At 39.5% G+C, this 15,772-nt stretch overlaps 1 protein-coding gene across 2 annotated transcripts; it reads right to left on the reverse strand.

Annotated features, from left to right (window-relative positions):
* Nucleotides 1–3,084: 3,084 nt before the first annotated feature.
* ZCCHC8 (zinc finger CCHC-type containing 8) lies at nucleotides 3,085–15,565 on the reverse strand. 2 transcript variants are annotated; one of them, XM_062614157.1, is made up of 14 exons: nucleotides 15,187–15,565; nucleotides 14,220–14,260; nucleotides 13,553–13,627; nucleotides 12,943–13,048; nucleotides 12,137–12,211; nucleotides 11,717–11,820; nucleotides 11,266–11,331; nucleotides 9,328–9,391; nucleotides 8,742–8,884; nucleotides 7,847–7,989; nucleotides 7,006–7,118; nucleotides 6,286–6,369; nucleotides 5,349–5,463; nucleotides 3,085–4,596 (listed from the first exon to the last, which is right to left on the reverse strand). In XM_062614157.1, exons 1-14 carry the CDS (start codon nucleotides 15,535–15,537, stop codon nucleotides 3,785–3,787), a joined length of 2,292 nt encoding a protein of 763 aa, XP_062470141.1. In that variant the 5' UTR covers nucleotides 15,538–15,565; the 3' UTR covers nucleotides 3,085–3,784. The 2 variants fall into 2 exon arrangements, with proteins under 2 accessions (XP_062470141.1, XP_062470149.1); XM_062614165.1 differs by having other exon boundaries at nucleotides 9,328–9,388; nucleotides 15,187–15,564.
* Between the last annotated feature and the right edge of the window lie 207 nt (nucleotides 15,566–15,772).

Raw genomic sequence — 15,772 nt, forward strand, 5'->3', positions numbered from 1 at the left:
ACAGAAGTGCTGCTTCAAAAATCTCAGTGCAGAAACTTGCACTATTACTTTCTGTAGTTGTTTCTGGTAGTTACTTTCACAGCTTAGTGGGTTGAAAGGCTGCAAGAAGTCATTCCCTAGTGGCCATGCTACCCAGAAGCTGCACAAAAAAAGCTGCTTTTTCTCCATGTTCTTTGGAGACTTTCACCCAATTTTACATATTTGTTCTACCCAACATGGGTGAACCAAGAGAGAACAGTACTTAAACTGTCAGTAGTTAAAGAATCCTTTCTGCATGCTTGTTTAAACAAGGTACTTAACAATAATGTTCATCTTGATTGTTTCATTTCAAAGATAACTGAGAAGCTACATCATTCCAGCACTGATGCAAATATCAGCAAAAGCTGAGTTCTCACCTACAGGGAAGCAAAGCAGCAGGTGTTTTGTTTCTATTGAGATTCTAAAGGGTAAATACCTTTTTATACACTCATTAGGTAACAGGTAAACAGGTTGTAAAAACTCCTATGTCAAATCTTCATTGCCTGTAGTTAACTAAAGTTTAGGAAGCGTCCAATTGTCACACATTATTTACCATGTTATTAAATCCATCCTGTTTGTAAGCTTCTCTGAGGACTGAGACCAGTTCCTACCTCTGACTCATCCCCTCCTACCCCCTAAAATGTAAGTATGACTCTACGACATATTCTTAGGAACAGCATCAATCTTCAACAGCATCTACTTACCAGAGGCAATACACTGTATTACAAAGCAAAGGTACTACAGACTTCCATGGCGACTACCATTTCAAACACTTTAATTATATTTAAGCTTTTCACTCCTCTTCATTTTTCTTTTTTTTTTTCTACCCAAGCTATCCTACCTTACTTTTAGCAGTAAAACCGATTTTTCTCAGCAGCCAAATGTCTTTCAGGTATATTCTAGAATCTGTGCTATTTCTCTTTCCATGACATTTTAAGCTCTGTGAATTAGGTTGTAAAAAACATAAGTTAGACATTCAAATCTTTTTTAAGAGATACGTGACACTGAGTATTCTGCAGATCAGGTGTTTTAGATGTGCACAAGCATTTTAAACTACTTCTGTTCCCAAATGCTATAAACAAACAGAAGTACCATGCCAACAGGAATCTGTGGGAAAATGTGAGTGATGCCTGTTCACACTATACCCACCTCATTACAGATTTTTATTACTCATTCATTTTAGTAAGCTCTAATCTAGGTTATTATGCCACACCCATCACCATGGGAATGGGACTTAAAAGGACCAGAAATACTTTGCTATTCAGCTTTTTCTCACACCTTGTCCAGCAATCTGTGGAGTTGCAATACCCAAAACCCATCTGTGTAGTTACACCTGACAAAGTCAGTAATTACAAGCATGTCCATATGTGTGTGGACCCAAACAGTCCATTCCTGCCCCAAGCCCCTCAAATTTGCTTTAGATACCAGAAGACATCATCTTCCAAAAATGGAAAACATATCCCCTAGTAATTTGTGTGCAGCAAATCCAGAAGTGGCCAAAGTGATAAGAAGTGCTGAACAATTTAAAATTCAAAGCCTTATACAATTAAAGATTTAACATATTTAAACTAGAATTTACCATTACATTAAAAACCTGTGTTGCTGAAATGATTCCACTTTACCCTTCCTCTAATACCTTCTGTATAAATCTTGGAAGCAATAAAATTAACAGCTACTTTAATGGTAATCTGAATTTGTACAAACATTGAAGGCTTATCTATCCTGACCAGTTAGGTGGAAGGCTGATTTATTATTAGTGTATTGTGAACACACAGAGCACTAAAGGGTACTAAGCATATAAAGATGACTTTAATCTTGTGACTTCTGTAAGCAAGGCAGAAGTTTAGGCTGCATGTCCTACTAAAGAAGCATTTCACAAGAGCTATTAAAAAAGATCTTCTAAGGAGTGGAGAGAGAACTGCACGTTTAAAATATGAGCACCTAAACACACCCAAAAGGTGTGGACACTTGGAATCATTACCTCATGCCCTGCATCACATTATCATTCACATGTGAATGATGCAGCACACAGCACATAATGGCTTGTGTAAAGTGTCATTACTAGCTTTTAACTCAATGGAAGGAGGAAGAAACATGAAGAAGATCTCGATATGTTTCCCGATAGGAATTTCTTTGTGAAGTGCATAGAAGCTGGAAGAAACATAACTATTTTGTTATCCATCTCTATCAGAGAAAGTAAAACTATTTCTCCTATAAAATACATATACATATTTTAAAAAGCCTTTCATTTTAGCACATAAGATGAATATTTACCTCGACCACTTTGCTTTCCAAATGCAGCCACATCAACTGAACTGGTAGATGCTGCAAAAAGGTTTTTCAGCGTCTTGGAAGACAAGCTGTTCATATATAGACTATGGTTTTCCCTTCCTGTAAAGTTTGGAGGGGAAAAAATGAAGTAAATATAAAGGCTTTAACTAAAAAAGGCTGGAGTTCTCGTAAGCATTCAAATGCAGAGTGTACTTATATAAGGATCTTTAGGAAATACATATTATCTGCAAAGCTGAGCATTTTAAAAAAGTTCAGGCTCTGAAGTTATCTTACCAAAACAACCTCTGAACATCATCCCTGCAGAAGTCTTTCCTTCTATATCTGCATAGCAAACTGAAGTATTTTCACCTCACTTGGCTACGAAGACTTTTTTTCCTGCTTTATCCAAGTACACATGCTTTAACCAGCTCCAACGGATAGTCTTAAGCCAAGCCAGTACTCCCTCTGTTGGCAATGCAAGTAACGTACAGTCCTTTCACCTACAGGTCCCTCTGAAGACAACTAAGAGAAAGGAAAAGTGTTGGAACAAGAAATCAGAAGAATTCTAACACTTGGAAGCTCTCAGAATTGGGCAGTTCTTCAGATTATGAATGGTATGGCCAGGTTCTAGCTAAAGTGTTACCAGCTTCTTGATTATGAAAACCTGAAGCCAACAGTTGTGACTTTCCTAAAATACTGAACTTTATACATCCTCCTTTTCATCAGTTTGTCTAATTATCTATTTTTAAAAACCTCAGCAGTTTGATGGTTTAATACTCCAATTAGAAAACCTCCTTATACAAAAGCTCATTTATTAAACCTCTGTACACAACCACAAACACGTATGTACAGCAAGCTTACAGAAAGGACAATGGTACAAAAGATACAGTGGCAATTAAAACCGACCCACATAAATAATTTATAAAAATACTTGGACTGGTGAAGCTGATGCTGGTCATTTCTGATTATTTTCATCCAATTGCCAGGCTTTCTGATGGGGGAAATCTTCATGTTAGACCTTTCTTAAAAACATTCAGAATATATTAAACTTATCTACAGGATACTTAGCAAAATGTATAAAGCAGAGATTCTTGTATAAAGGACAGATATAAAACCCACCAATCCACTTGAAACTCAAGGACAATATAAACCTTAGCCAAAATAATGAACAGCAAATCACAAATACCTATTTTTGTTTTTGAGTTTCATGTTTTGGCAAGTAAATCACTGTTAACAAATCAACAGTCCTGTTATTCCTCAGTGGAAAGACGCAATCTGGGGACATTCTTCTGTATTTTCTGGCTGCATTGGTGGTCCAGGGCAATAGGGAAGCCCTACACTGATTCCAGTTCCAATGAAGAATGGGGCAGACTTGTATTTGTCAAGATTTTCTCCTTGCCACAAAAGGATAAGGGAAGTTTTCAGAGTTTGTATACCTGGAGGGGGAAAGAGACAGAAGCAGGGATTTGGAAACAACAAAACAAATGAAGACCCGTTAAGGTGAAGTCTTTCTCTTTTGCTGGTTTCTTGGGGAATTTTTTAACAGGTTTCTTATTCGTAGATAAACACCTGTGGATTCTGCCAAGTTTTCAAATTCAAACGGTGCTATGCCTGCAGCAAACTTGCTCATATCAGGAACAAAACTGCAAGTTTTTGCAGTGCTTTTGACCACTTTATTATCACTTGTATTTTCTCCCTCTTTAACCTCAGGGCTGGGAACAGGCCTGGTGTTATTCAGCAAGCCTTCAGAATCTGGCTCAGAATTAGCAGGATCCTCCTTGGAGTGAAGTGAACTATCTCCTGGATTAGGACTAGCCATAGAACATTCGTTTTCTGGTAGCTGTTCACTGATATCAGAAAGCCTTGTTTCCACTGAAACCACCTCCTCAGATGACCTTACTTCTGCAACAAGACCTGCTTCGTTCCTAGATGGTGATGATGTAACAGAATTTCCAGCTAAAGGTGTATCAACAGGAATATCAGAGTCACTGTTAGTACTTTCTGCCTGCTCAAGTGCTGCCCAGATTAAGCGCTGCTGTTCCTCTAGCTCTTCTAAGGTCAGAGAATCCTCATCCATGACCGAGTCCACTATTTGTAGCTCAGAAGTGTCACTGGAAGGTTTTGATGGTGAAGCAGTCCTAGGAGGAGGATGGTGGGTGGAGGTTGAAGGTTGAGGTGGTGAAAGATTTTGTGGAGGTGTTCCTTGTGGTAAAGGAGGAGGAGTTGGCATCGATGGATGCCCCGGGGGCAGCGGAGGTTGGAAGTGAGAACTGTTTGGGGTTTGAGATCTTTTTGATGCTTCCAGATCTAGAAACAGATTAAAAAAGACAACTGTTAAAATCTGAAATAGGATGAGGACAAGATTCACAGTGCCAATGTCCTGATTAAGTAGCAGACTTAGGTCTTCTCCTCCCTGGTTTTCAGCTGAGATAGAACAAACTTTTTTAAGGTCTTAATGTCTACTGAAACTACAATTTTGGGGATTTTAACTCTGCTAGCTATTCAATAAATAAATAAATAAATATATTCTTGAATGTCTTGAGAACAAACTTATTTCACACTGAGACAACTGAAAGATTTCCTCATAAGAAATCCAAAAGGAAAGGCAAAACTTTCTCCAGCTATTTTAACATTTAAACAACACTAAGTCCGCCTGTGAGTCTGACTCATTTTTAAGAAGTTGTGAGCCTGTAGCATCCTACATTATTTCATCCAAATATTTAAAGATCCGGAGGTCTTCCTAACTTTAGGATACACACCTAAAGTAAAGAGATGGGAATTTGTAACCTAACGTTCCAATTGCTCTGAGCACACCCTTGAGATCTCCTGCTTGGTATTAGAAGATACAACAATTGCAGCAACAGAGAACACATTGCAGAGAGGCCTTAATACAACTACAGAAAGACCCTGTGAGCATATGTTAGCAGTTACATTAATCACCCCCATAGCACATTGGTTTCTCTTTATGAGCGTTGACATTTCAATTCAGAGCAAGTTATTTTGAAAATAAAAATTGAAACTAGAAAAAAAAATAGAAATAAAAATCACAGAATAACTACCAGAATCTATTTCCATGTCAGTTACTGGTGCCTCCAAACTGTCATCTTTTGGTTGTTTTGAGTGATGAGATCGTGACTGAGATGCAGGCCTTTTATTATTAGATTTTGGACTTGGCTGAAATTATCCAGGAAACAAAAAGAAATTAGTATTACATTGTGTAACGTAACATTTCCAGCTATAAGAACATATTTTTAGCAATTTCGTAACTTTAGAATTACTTGGTTGACCTAGTGTGTAAACTTTGAAGGTTGAGAGATTTAATGCAACTGAACAGAACTGTAAACTTGTGCAGGTTTAAGAGGCAAAAGAAAATACTGTTTGCATTCCTAACGTAGGATTACACCCAAGTTTCCCTCTGGACACCTAGATCTCATGAGACCATCACAACTCAAGTATAGCACATCCCTTTCTGGCAGGCTTAGAATTTACTATGTAATTCCATATAGCATTATACTTTAAGACTGAGAGCAGAGCATACATGTCCCTTCTGTAAGTGGAAGCATTCTGCAATTGGTAACAGTAGGCTAGAGACACAGTAAAGAAGACCCGAGAACGATAAGGGTCAGGACTACCATGTGTTCTCTTGCATCACTGTAATAAGATTACTCTAAACCATGACTGTGGCAAGTAGCTTTTCATTTACTAGGGAATTCTGTAACTAAGACTGGTTTTAAGTTTATAGCAACCTTTTTTCACCACTGTATATAAAATACTGCACAACTGGGATCTGCTTATATTAACTGAAATCACAGCATTTGTTCTAAACATGAAGCTCCTTCTTGTTACAACAAGTAAGCATTTCACACCTGACAGCGTCAATAAGAAAGCCCATCCCCTTGTGCACAAGCAAGAAGATACAAACACAAGATCATCACTGACTACACAAACTACAAGGCAACCTTTTTATTTTTGCAAATAACAATGAGATATATTCACCTCACGGAAACTGGAAAGGTAGTGAGCAAAAACCTCCTTTTGTTGAGATGGCTGCATGGGGATGGAACCAAACAACTGCCATTCCTATGGGGGGAAAAGGAATAATGGTACATATGGGTGGTTAGTAACACAACAGAAATGCTGAGAGATTAATCAGACGAGATGAATTCAAGTTCTCATCAAAAGCCTCACTTATCAGAGTAAGTAGATCTTTAATAGGAACTTCTGGCGAACCAAAGTATTTCACCTGTGAGCACAAACAACTGATGCAGTGCACTATGACTGGGTAGAAATAATCACTAAAAGAAATTCAATTCATCTTTACAAAATGGCTGAGCATTTCCTAGCAACGACTCTCCAACATTTATAAAACAACTACAGACTTCTCCTTGAAATAACTGTTGAGATGAAAAAAGCTTACTTTGAAAGCCTGTTAATTCTGAATGAAAAAAAAACTGGAGACTGAGCAAACTGAATGAAAAAAAATCCCATTTGGAGGCCACTAAATGGACAAATGTAAAGCTGAAAAGAAAATGTACAAATGCTGCTTTTTAATGCACAGGCATTGATATCAGTGATGAAGTTCACTACTAACAGCAGGTTAAAATGCTTTTGAAAGTAAAGTTCAACAGCAGCTGTCACAGGAGATTCTTCCTTAAACTTGGCTAAAAGCAATTACTGCTACTCAACATGTTTAGAAGGCAGAGGACAGCTACTTACATCTGGGATCCCACTTGGAGTGGATATATTAAAGCCTGGATAGTTTATCAACTTTGAGACATCGTAAATGGTGCGTTTTGGTTGGCGAGATCTTTCGTCTGCTCCGCTATCACCTATAATGAAATATAGTTATTACTGATGATAATTAAGAATGTTACTGAAAAAACTCCACAGGATTTAATAACAGGGATTTGGGGTTTGGAATGTAAGTATTAATAGAGGCCTTGTGATCCACAAAGGCACTAACAGTGACCAAATTGATCAGATACACCCATGAAGCTTCCCAAACTTAACTGGGTATTCATAACAATACTACTCTATACCCATTACTGGCCTCAGAATTTGGCTGTTCTCTGAGATGCAGCATAAGTATTGGTCATTAGTAAAAAGCTGGTAGATTACTTGATAAACTGGATTTCAAGGGATGAATTCTTTGCTTGCTGGTGGTCTTACTTTGTAAGAATAAATCATTGAACTTTAGAAAGTATTATGGTTTCTTTCATAAAACATGAGAAACTTATTAAAAATAGGAAATCTGACAAGAGGCTCTGTGCAAGTCTTGCAGTTTCACAGGAACTCCATGTTCTAACAGCAAGGGTTGATCAGAGTGAAATCACATTGCGAGTTTTCATCTATGCAATGCAATCATTACAGGATTTGTTTCATTATCACATCTTAGCTAGAAGAAAGGGGAGTATCTTTACATGATTTTAGAAAAGGAAACTTGATTTACAACTTTCTCCTGCTTTCATGCTTTCCATACTAGGTATTTTGTCTCCTGACTAGGGTTCAGCCAGTAAACAGCACACTGAAAACTGCATTCAAACAGCACATTCCTTACTTTTTCCATCATAAAGCACAAGCCCCGAGTGCTCCATTTCAGCTTCCTTGAGCCAGCCTGGAGGGTAACCCAGCTGCCGCATGCGATATATAAATGGAGGCAGACTCTTATCTGTGACCCCAAGTGCATCTTGAAGCTCCCCACTAAATCAAGAAAACAAAGAGAAAAAATGTCCTCCAGTACAACCCATTACAAGTTTTGACAAAAGGAATTTATGAGCATTTTGTTGAAATTTAAATTGTCAAGTTAAAATAACTTAGTTTTAGCTCAAACCATGTTGCCTGTCAATCCCAGATATAACAATTTTAGGTCAAAACCATCTTGATAACTTTTAACACTTTAATTTCTCATGCTTGAATATTTCATGAGAATTAAATTCTACACTGAGAACAACTTACTGGACTTGATACTTCTGATTCATGGCCTTAACTGTAGCTATCACAACAGGAAGGAATTTAATGCAACTTAATTTACTGGTGATCTCTTTGAAGACTGCTACAGCCATGCTATGATTTTTTAAACATACTGAATAGAGAGAAAAAGAGAGGAAGGGACATCCAAAGCACAACACTTTCAGAATTTGGCATGCATTTTTAGTTCATTAGGAATATATTTGCAATTTGAGTAGCCAGAAAGTAACATTTATCTCCCTGCATTAGGGAATGGGCTGTGGAAGGGGCAGGACTCTTATGCTAGCAATGAGTTTTCATTTGAAAAACATCTCTGCAACTTACTAAACCATTTTATTTAGCAAACAAGTTCAAACATAATAAACCCATAGTTAAGAGTAGCGGATGGATTTAAAAGACATCTGGAAAGTAACATCTGGCACTCCAAAGGCAGAAAAGCTATTCCAGAAAAGCAGTGCAACAGCGAATGGAAGGAAAAGAGATACCTAATTACTCCTGGTTTAAATTTTCCAAACCTCTCTTCTACTTCTTCTTCATGATAACGCTGCTGAAAAATCTGACTGCTCGATTCACCACAAGCTTCCATGTATTCCTTTCTCTTCTCACTTATACGAGCTGGATTTCGTGGCTTAAAGATAATACAATTGGGAAGTTTAGATACAGACAATTTACAGTCTATGCACTCCTTCACCCAACATAAAACTGGTACTCCTTGCCCTCAGCATACTTAATCATTTATTACATGGCCATGTGATACATCTATAGTTGTAATAAAAAGTCCACAGCAAAACCCCAAGACTATTGGCATTGGATCTAGTGGAGCTCTAAAGTGGGAGGAAAAACTGTTCAGACTGAAAAATGTCCCTCTGTAAATTAAAGAGAATATTCAAACAATTACACTGTAAAATTAATTCACTCTGATTTAGCATGGTAGAATTTATAACTATGACCATCAGGATCTAATCACCAGAGATAAATAACTACTTGCACATCCTGACCCCAAAACAGCGCGGTTACACCAGAACATTTCTTGAGGAGCAGCAGCCTTTCAAGTACTGGTGTAGACGTTACCTTTGGACAGTCTTTCATTTGATGGTCTTCTGAACCACAATTGAAACAAGTAGGTTTTGGCCTGCTTAAAAAAACACAGAAGAAATTCAGCCATTTACAATTTTGCAATGGTAAAAGCATTTAATTATTTTAAATCTTACTAGTTTTAGACTTAGAAAGAAAGAAAAAGAAATAAGCATTGCTTGCTGATTTCAGGTGCTGTCTTCTGCTTCTCTTAAACTGACTTATTAATCTTCAAAAGAGAGTAACAGAATATTGTTTCTTTCACAGTCCTAAGGAGAACACAAGAAATGAGAAAAAAGCACAGGCACAGCACGGGGGTGGGGGGGGAAGAATACATAACAGAGAGTGGAGAGGAAGAAAAAAAGAGAACTAAAATTACAGCAGAAAAGTAGTACTTCCAGGCAAAACTGGAGCTTTTATATCCCTTATAATAGATATCTACAGCTTTAAGAGGGAATAGAACAGTAAGTAGAATAATTCAGGCTGGATCTCAAGGAATCTCTAAACCAGTGCCTTAATCCAGGCTGGGTCAGCTATGAGATCAGACCAGGCTGTCCAGGGCCTTATCCAGCTGGGCCCTGAAAATCTCTAAGGGTGGAGACTGCACAACCTCTCTGGACAACCTGATCCAACAGTTTAGTGTCCTAAAGTTGGAAAAGCTTCTCCTTACATCATGCTGCAGAAAGAGTATTCACTGAAGAGTTTCTACTTCTGATTAAGTATATAAACATTTGCTTAGATAGCGCCAATAAATAAAAACAAACCCTATATACTAAAGCTTATGGGGAAGGAAAGATGTTAAAACAATACTTCTAACTCTAGAGCACAGACAAGTAACCCCTCAATTTAATACTCCTGAAGTACATTAATACCTCTTTCTCTTTTTAGGCTTGATTCATCAGAGGTCTGATCCTTTTTACAATACTGAGAATCGGTTACCAGTAGAAACAAGTAGGAGAGCGTGACTGCTTCTTTGTCAAGCCCTGATCCACAGTTTGAATATGTTATGCATATGGTGAAACTGTGCACTGAAAACCTGGAATGGAACTGCAGCTGGTTTCAACCTTGATTTTCCTTGTAAATTAATACAATGGCAGCAAACATTTTCAATATTATAGGGGGGGAAATCCAAATCACAAGATTTTAATGAAGTATTTCTTCTCTGAACATTCAGTTTTATAGACATAGGATGGGACCAGAAGTGGAGACAAAAAGGTGACACAACAATGTGTCCAGGGTAAACACACCCCCCCCACACACTACAACCTCTTGAAGCCTCTAATAAGGTAAAATTATGTGCATCTTCTGCTTCATCTTTACATAGTATTCAAACAGAAGGCTTCTCTGGTGATCCAAGTATTTTACCACCATTGTAGATCATGAGCACAACCCTTCAATGTGCTTTCTATTCAGATGGCTGTATTTCTAATCAACCTCAGCATGCCCCTTTATTGTTGCCATTCCCACTGAAATCTTGCCTGGTCTTCACTGCATCTGAAATCAGTGACTTCAAACACTATGGAGACCACACAAGCTGCCAGCTGGAAACTCTATTCACTTCTTACCTCCCATAAAAGCTCTACAATCAAGTCTAAGACCAGTCTTAAAAATCTATTAAGTAAATCAGACAGGAGTTGTTCTACAAACCAGTAAGCATGATGATAGTACACCAGTACAAGGATGACAAAGCAGTCATTAAAAAGACAAACAACCCAAGAACGGGGTATAAATTTCAGAATGTTTTTACAAATTTATTTTAGGCCCTTCCTAAATTCAATAACCAAGAAACACCCACGGACTGCAAAGCTCAGCACTGGTTTACTCCATTTAAAGTCATTGTTTAAGTATGTTCAAGGGTTTAGTATAGTGGGGAATAATCACAGCGTACATCTGAACTTTTCAGCTCAAAACTTTATATTTAAGAATAATACAAACCTTTTTGGTTTTACTTGTATTTCTTGTCCATCTAGGGAGAGAATGTGGCTGAAAACTTGCTGGTATCTTTAGATTTCAATAAGGAACTGCTACTGGATAGCAGACTTTATAGAGGAAGAACAGCTTATTCATACTTGGAATGAGCTGTCATTCCAAACCTGATTACAGATTGGCCCGGGAAATTCCTAAAGTCACAAGATGTATTTATGGTGACAAGGCATTCACTCTTCCCAAGCATAAGCCCACTGAAAAATCAATGAGCCAATCATATCAATATTGGAATGGTTTGATTAAAAAAAAAGCCATTAATGACTCATTAAAACTTTTCATTTCCAACGATTGATACAGTTTGACAAAACTGTACAATCTATTGAACAGGATTTGAGTTCAATTTACCCATTGGCATTCCCTGGACTTGAGAAACGGAAAACCCCTTTAACAAACAGGATACTTAGGTATTTCCCATCCTTCTGTCAGCTGTGGATTCTCATTTAATATAGGCTGTCCCAGTTTATCGAGACAAAAATTGGCAAAATACAGAACACTTCCTACAACCTGTAGAAAAAAAGTCAGAAAATTGTCAGAAATGTGTCAGTATTTAGGGCAGATTGGCAGCAATTCTATAAATTTAGACTGCTTGAAATACTTCCAGGCTTTTTTTTTCCCCCACTCTGTAAGAATTTACAAATAACACATGCCCACACCTGTAGAAATACGTATTTTTTCCAATGATGCAGCCAAAACATGAACTTAACTGCTACTACATTGATCAATGAGATTTAACAAGAGCTTATTTTAATGACAGCGTATATTGAATACGTAGAATGAAGAGTCAGACCTACCATTGAAGAGCACATAGTCAAGAACTTACACTAAAAGCTTCTTTCACTTTTTTAGAATTCGAGCTTGCTGCTTTACCATCCTCTTCCAAAAGAATACTGGAGGGCTGACATGAAATGTAAACATGCAAATAGTTCATTTAAAATAACAGTAAATAGAAGAGCTTCTAAGTTACTCATGTATGCAAAAAGCACAGAATATGCAATACAGCTCCTATTCTTTCAGGAAACAGTTAAATGGTAGGATGGTGATGTCTACATTAATCATAATGCTTTCCACAGTCCAAAGAATGACACAGCTCATCTCCAATGTTTTGATGAGAAATATACTGCATAAAAACGCCCTTATTCTTATCTCAAAAGCTAAGAGAAAGACAAGGAGAAGTGCATCATTTCAACCTTTTACTTAAAGTGAATGTCAAGTATAACTCCAAATTCCAAACCGAGAAGAAAGTAGAAATTTCCAGATTCTGTTATTCATCTATGCTCTGATAAAGTTGAGCCAAATACTATCAGAAAAGGGTACATTAAGTTCATACATTATGGTCTTCTCTTGATTATTTAAATCAACTTATTACTTTGCTTTTACACAAATTTCACCAGGAACAATTTCAAAGAAGCATTTTCATGGGCACAAATGATCTTTTCTTTGTCCTGGTCCTCTATCTTTGGAACAAAGAGCTATACAATCTCTGCTTTATAGTTATTTGATAGATACTTAGCAATTATCATGAAAAAACATCTGGAAATCACCTGTTTAGCAGAGTAGTATTTTAATATTCCCACAATAGGGACGCAAGAGAAGCAGCACCTAGTAACAATTTGAGATTTTAAGTACCTGTGGCTCAACATCAAGCTGTGTTTTTTCTTCTTCATTTTTCCTCTGCTCTTCGTATCTCTGAACTAAGCCAAAAATAAAATCTTCAATTTCTTGATGATACTGCCTGTAATGAAGAAGTACAGAGAGATGAAGATGTGCACAAGATTGAAACATATGCCAAATGTTTTTATTTGGTTGGCTGGTTTTCTTTTAGCATTTAACATTGCACTGATTTTGTCTGGGGTAGAGGTAATTTTCTTCTTAGCAGCTGGCATGGGCTGTGGTTTGGATCTGTGCTGGGAACAGTGTTGATAACACAGAGGGATGTTTTCCTTACCGCTTACAGAGTCAAGGCCTTTTCTGCTCCTCACCCCAACCCAGCAGCAAGGAGGCTGGGGGTGCACAAGTTGTTGGGGGGGGACGGGGGACAGGACACAGCCAGGACAGCTGACCCTGACTGACCCAAGGGATATGGGATATTCCAGACCAAATGGTATCATACTCAGCATATAAAGGTGGTAAAAGGAGTAGCTGGAGAGGAGAGACAGGCACATCTGGCACGACTGCATTTGTCTTCCCAAGTAACCCATACACATGATGGAGCCCTGCTTTCCTGCAATGTACTTACCTAGAAATGACATTGTTCATAAATAAAATCTGTAACAGAGGCCCATCTACTTTGGAGTTCTCCACATAAATTCCACTAGAACAGAACACACAGACAATGGTTACTGCATTATCTTTTACTCCGAGTATTCCCTATGTGTTTTATCACAGCAAAGAGTCAGTAGTCCTCAGAGAGAGGAAGGTTTAGCCAATACAAATTCTGTCCTTTTGACAAGTTTCTATTCATTTAAACAGAAATCTTCCTCTCTCAAGCCAAGCAGGTTGCCTGGTGTGAGGTGGCAAGAAAACAAAAGGGAACACCACACTACAGTCACGTTCTTCTGTTATAAAATCTTATAAACACAATTTTGAACAAATAAGGTCTCTTGTTCTTACTGCTGAACTTTACAAAAATGTGTTTCCTTAAAGGCTACTTATGCTTCATAAACAGATGGGTACACACAAATAAATAAAGCTACAGCAAAACAAATAAAGTTCTTGCTATTCAAGTCTAAAGGACTTTAAGAATGGTGATGACACTTTAAAAGCCCAATATCTGAGCAGGGACAGTGACAGAGCAACAGTTTCTAAACAATGTGGCAGACATTGTTCCCTCAGGCAGCTCCTGTCTCAGACAAACTCTTATTTCAAACATATATAGTTCATATAAAGCTTTTCAAGTCACATACCTAGGACGAGTCAGAATATTCAGCTTCCTTTTAAGTTCCTGATGTTAATTGACTGTTAAGGTACATTACTTTCCACAGAAGACACAGACCTCTTAATTGAAGGATCAAAGCCAACAAAACATCTAACAAGAATTCCACAGAACAAACGGGGTTTCAGACCTTCCCCTTCAGTGCACAGAGGATTATTTACAAATCCACCTGTTGCTGAAGAAACACAATCAAATAAAAACAAGGCAAGCAACCAAAACTAACCAACACTGCCCCAAACCAAAGCCCAGGGAAAAAAGGACTCACTGTGACAATCTAATTACTCTAATTCATTACATGCACTATGCTTGAATTGTCAGATTTATAGTATTTTAAAAATACCTACAATCACCACACACAAAAAGTCAACACATATACTAGTAAATAGGAAACAATAAAATCCGTTTCAGATTCCATTCTGATGCAGTATCAAGCCCTTTAGGGAACCACTCACAATTTACAGCTTAAAATTCTTTCTAGCTATGTTAAATATGGGGTTTAGTGAACATACAACTGTTTCTTTTCCCTAGGAAGTCAGAGCATCCAGCATCAAGTGTTTTAAAGGCCATCCCAGCACCAAAAACTCAACTACCTCCTCTGCCAGCGGAAGCAAGGCCGGTACGGACCTGGACGCTCTAAGGATAGCAGTTTTCAAAGAAAACTCCCTCTTAACACACGGAAGCAGAAACCAGGATAAAGCAGCCACCGCACCGAGACACGGGGAGCCCCCTCCCCGCCGAGCTCCGTTCTCATCGCCCATCAGGACGGCCAGGCTCACACTGACCGGGCCTTCCCCGACATCGGCACAGCGCCCGGCCTCACGGGGGAGCAGGGAAAAGCCGGAGCCCCTCATGCCCCAGGCTGGCCCGGAAGGGAACCGACGGCAGAAGCGGCCCCGCCGCGCCCTCCCCGAGGCGGGCCCTGCCTCTCCCGTCAGGATATTCTCCTCCCGGAGCAGCCGCACCGTCTCCTCGCGGTCCCGCAGCCTCTTGTACAGCTCCTCCAGGGTTTTGTCGGGTCTCCCCCCCACCTCCTCCTCCTCCTGTTCATCCTCCTCCTCCTCTTCTTCCTCCTCTTCTTCTTCCTCCTCCTCCTCCTCCTCCTCCAGGCCGGGGCGAGGTGGCAGCGGTGGCGGCCGCCCTTCTCCTTCGTCGAGCTGCTGGAAGAGCTCGCTGTCCCCGAAATCCACCTCAGCCGCCATCTTGTGCAGCAGCAGGAAGGGAGGGGCTTGGGGCGGGGGGACGCAGCCGCGGGGGCAAAGGGCAACCGGAGCCGCCGATCGCCGTGGCATGGAGCAGCGGGACTACAACTCCCGGCATGCCCCGGCAGCGGCCTACCATGGCGAGGCCCGCCCCAGCGCGCTGTGCGTGCTGGGAGATGTAGGCTGCCCTCTGCATGCGGGCGCGGCCCGCACGGAACGCCGGGAGCTGCAGTGCTGCAGGGGACGCGCGCCCTCAAAATGGGGGCCGGAGGGAGCCACCCGCTGTGATGCTCCTCGTGGTGGCGGGCTCCTTGCAGTCAGGCCC

This window comes from Pezoporus occidentalis, unplaced genomic scaffold, assembly GCF_034315485.1.
Source record: "Pezoporus occidentalis ecotype Australia unplaced genomic scaffold, CSIRO_AGI_Poc_V1 ctg102, whole genome shotgun sequence".
NCBI lineage: Eukaryota > Metazoa > Chordata > Aves > Psittaciformes > Psittacidae > Pezoporus > Pezoporus occidentalis.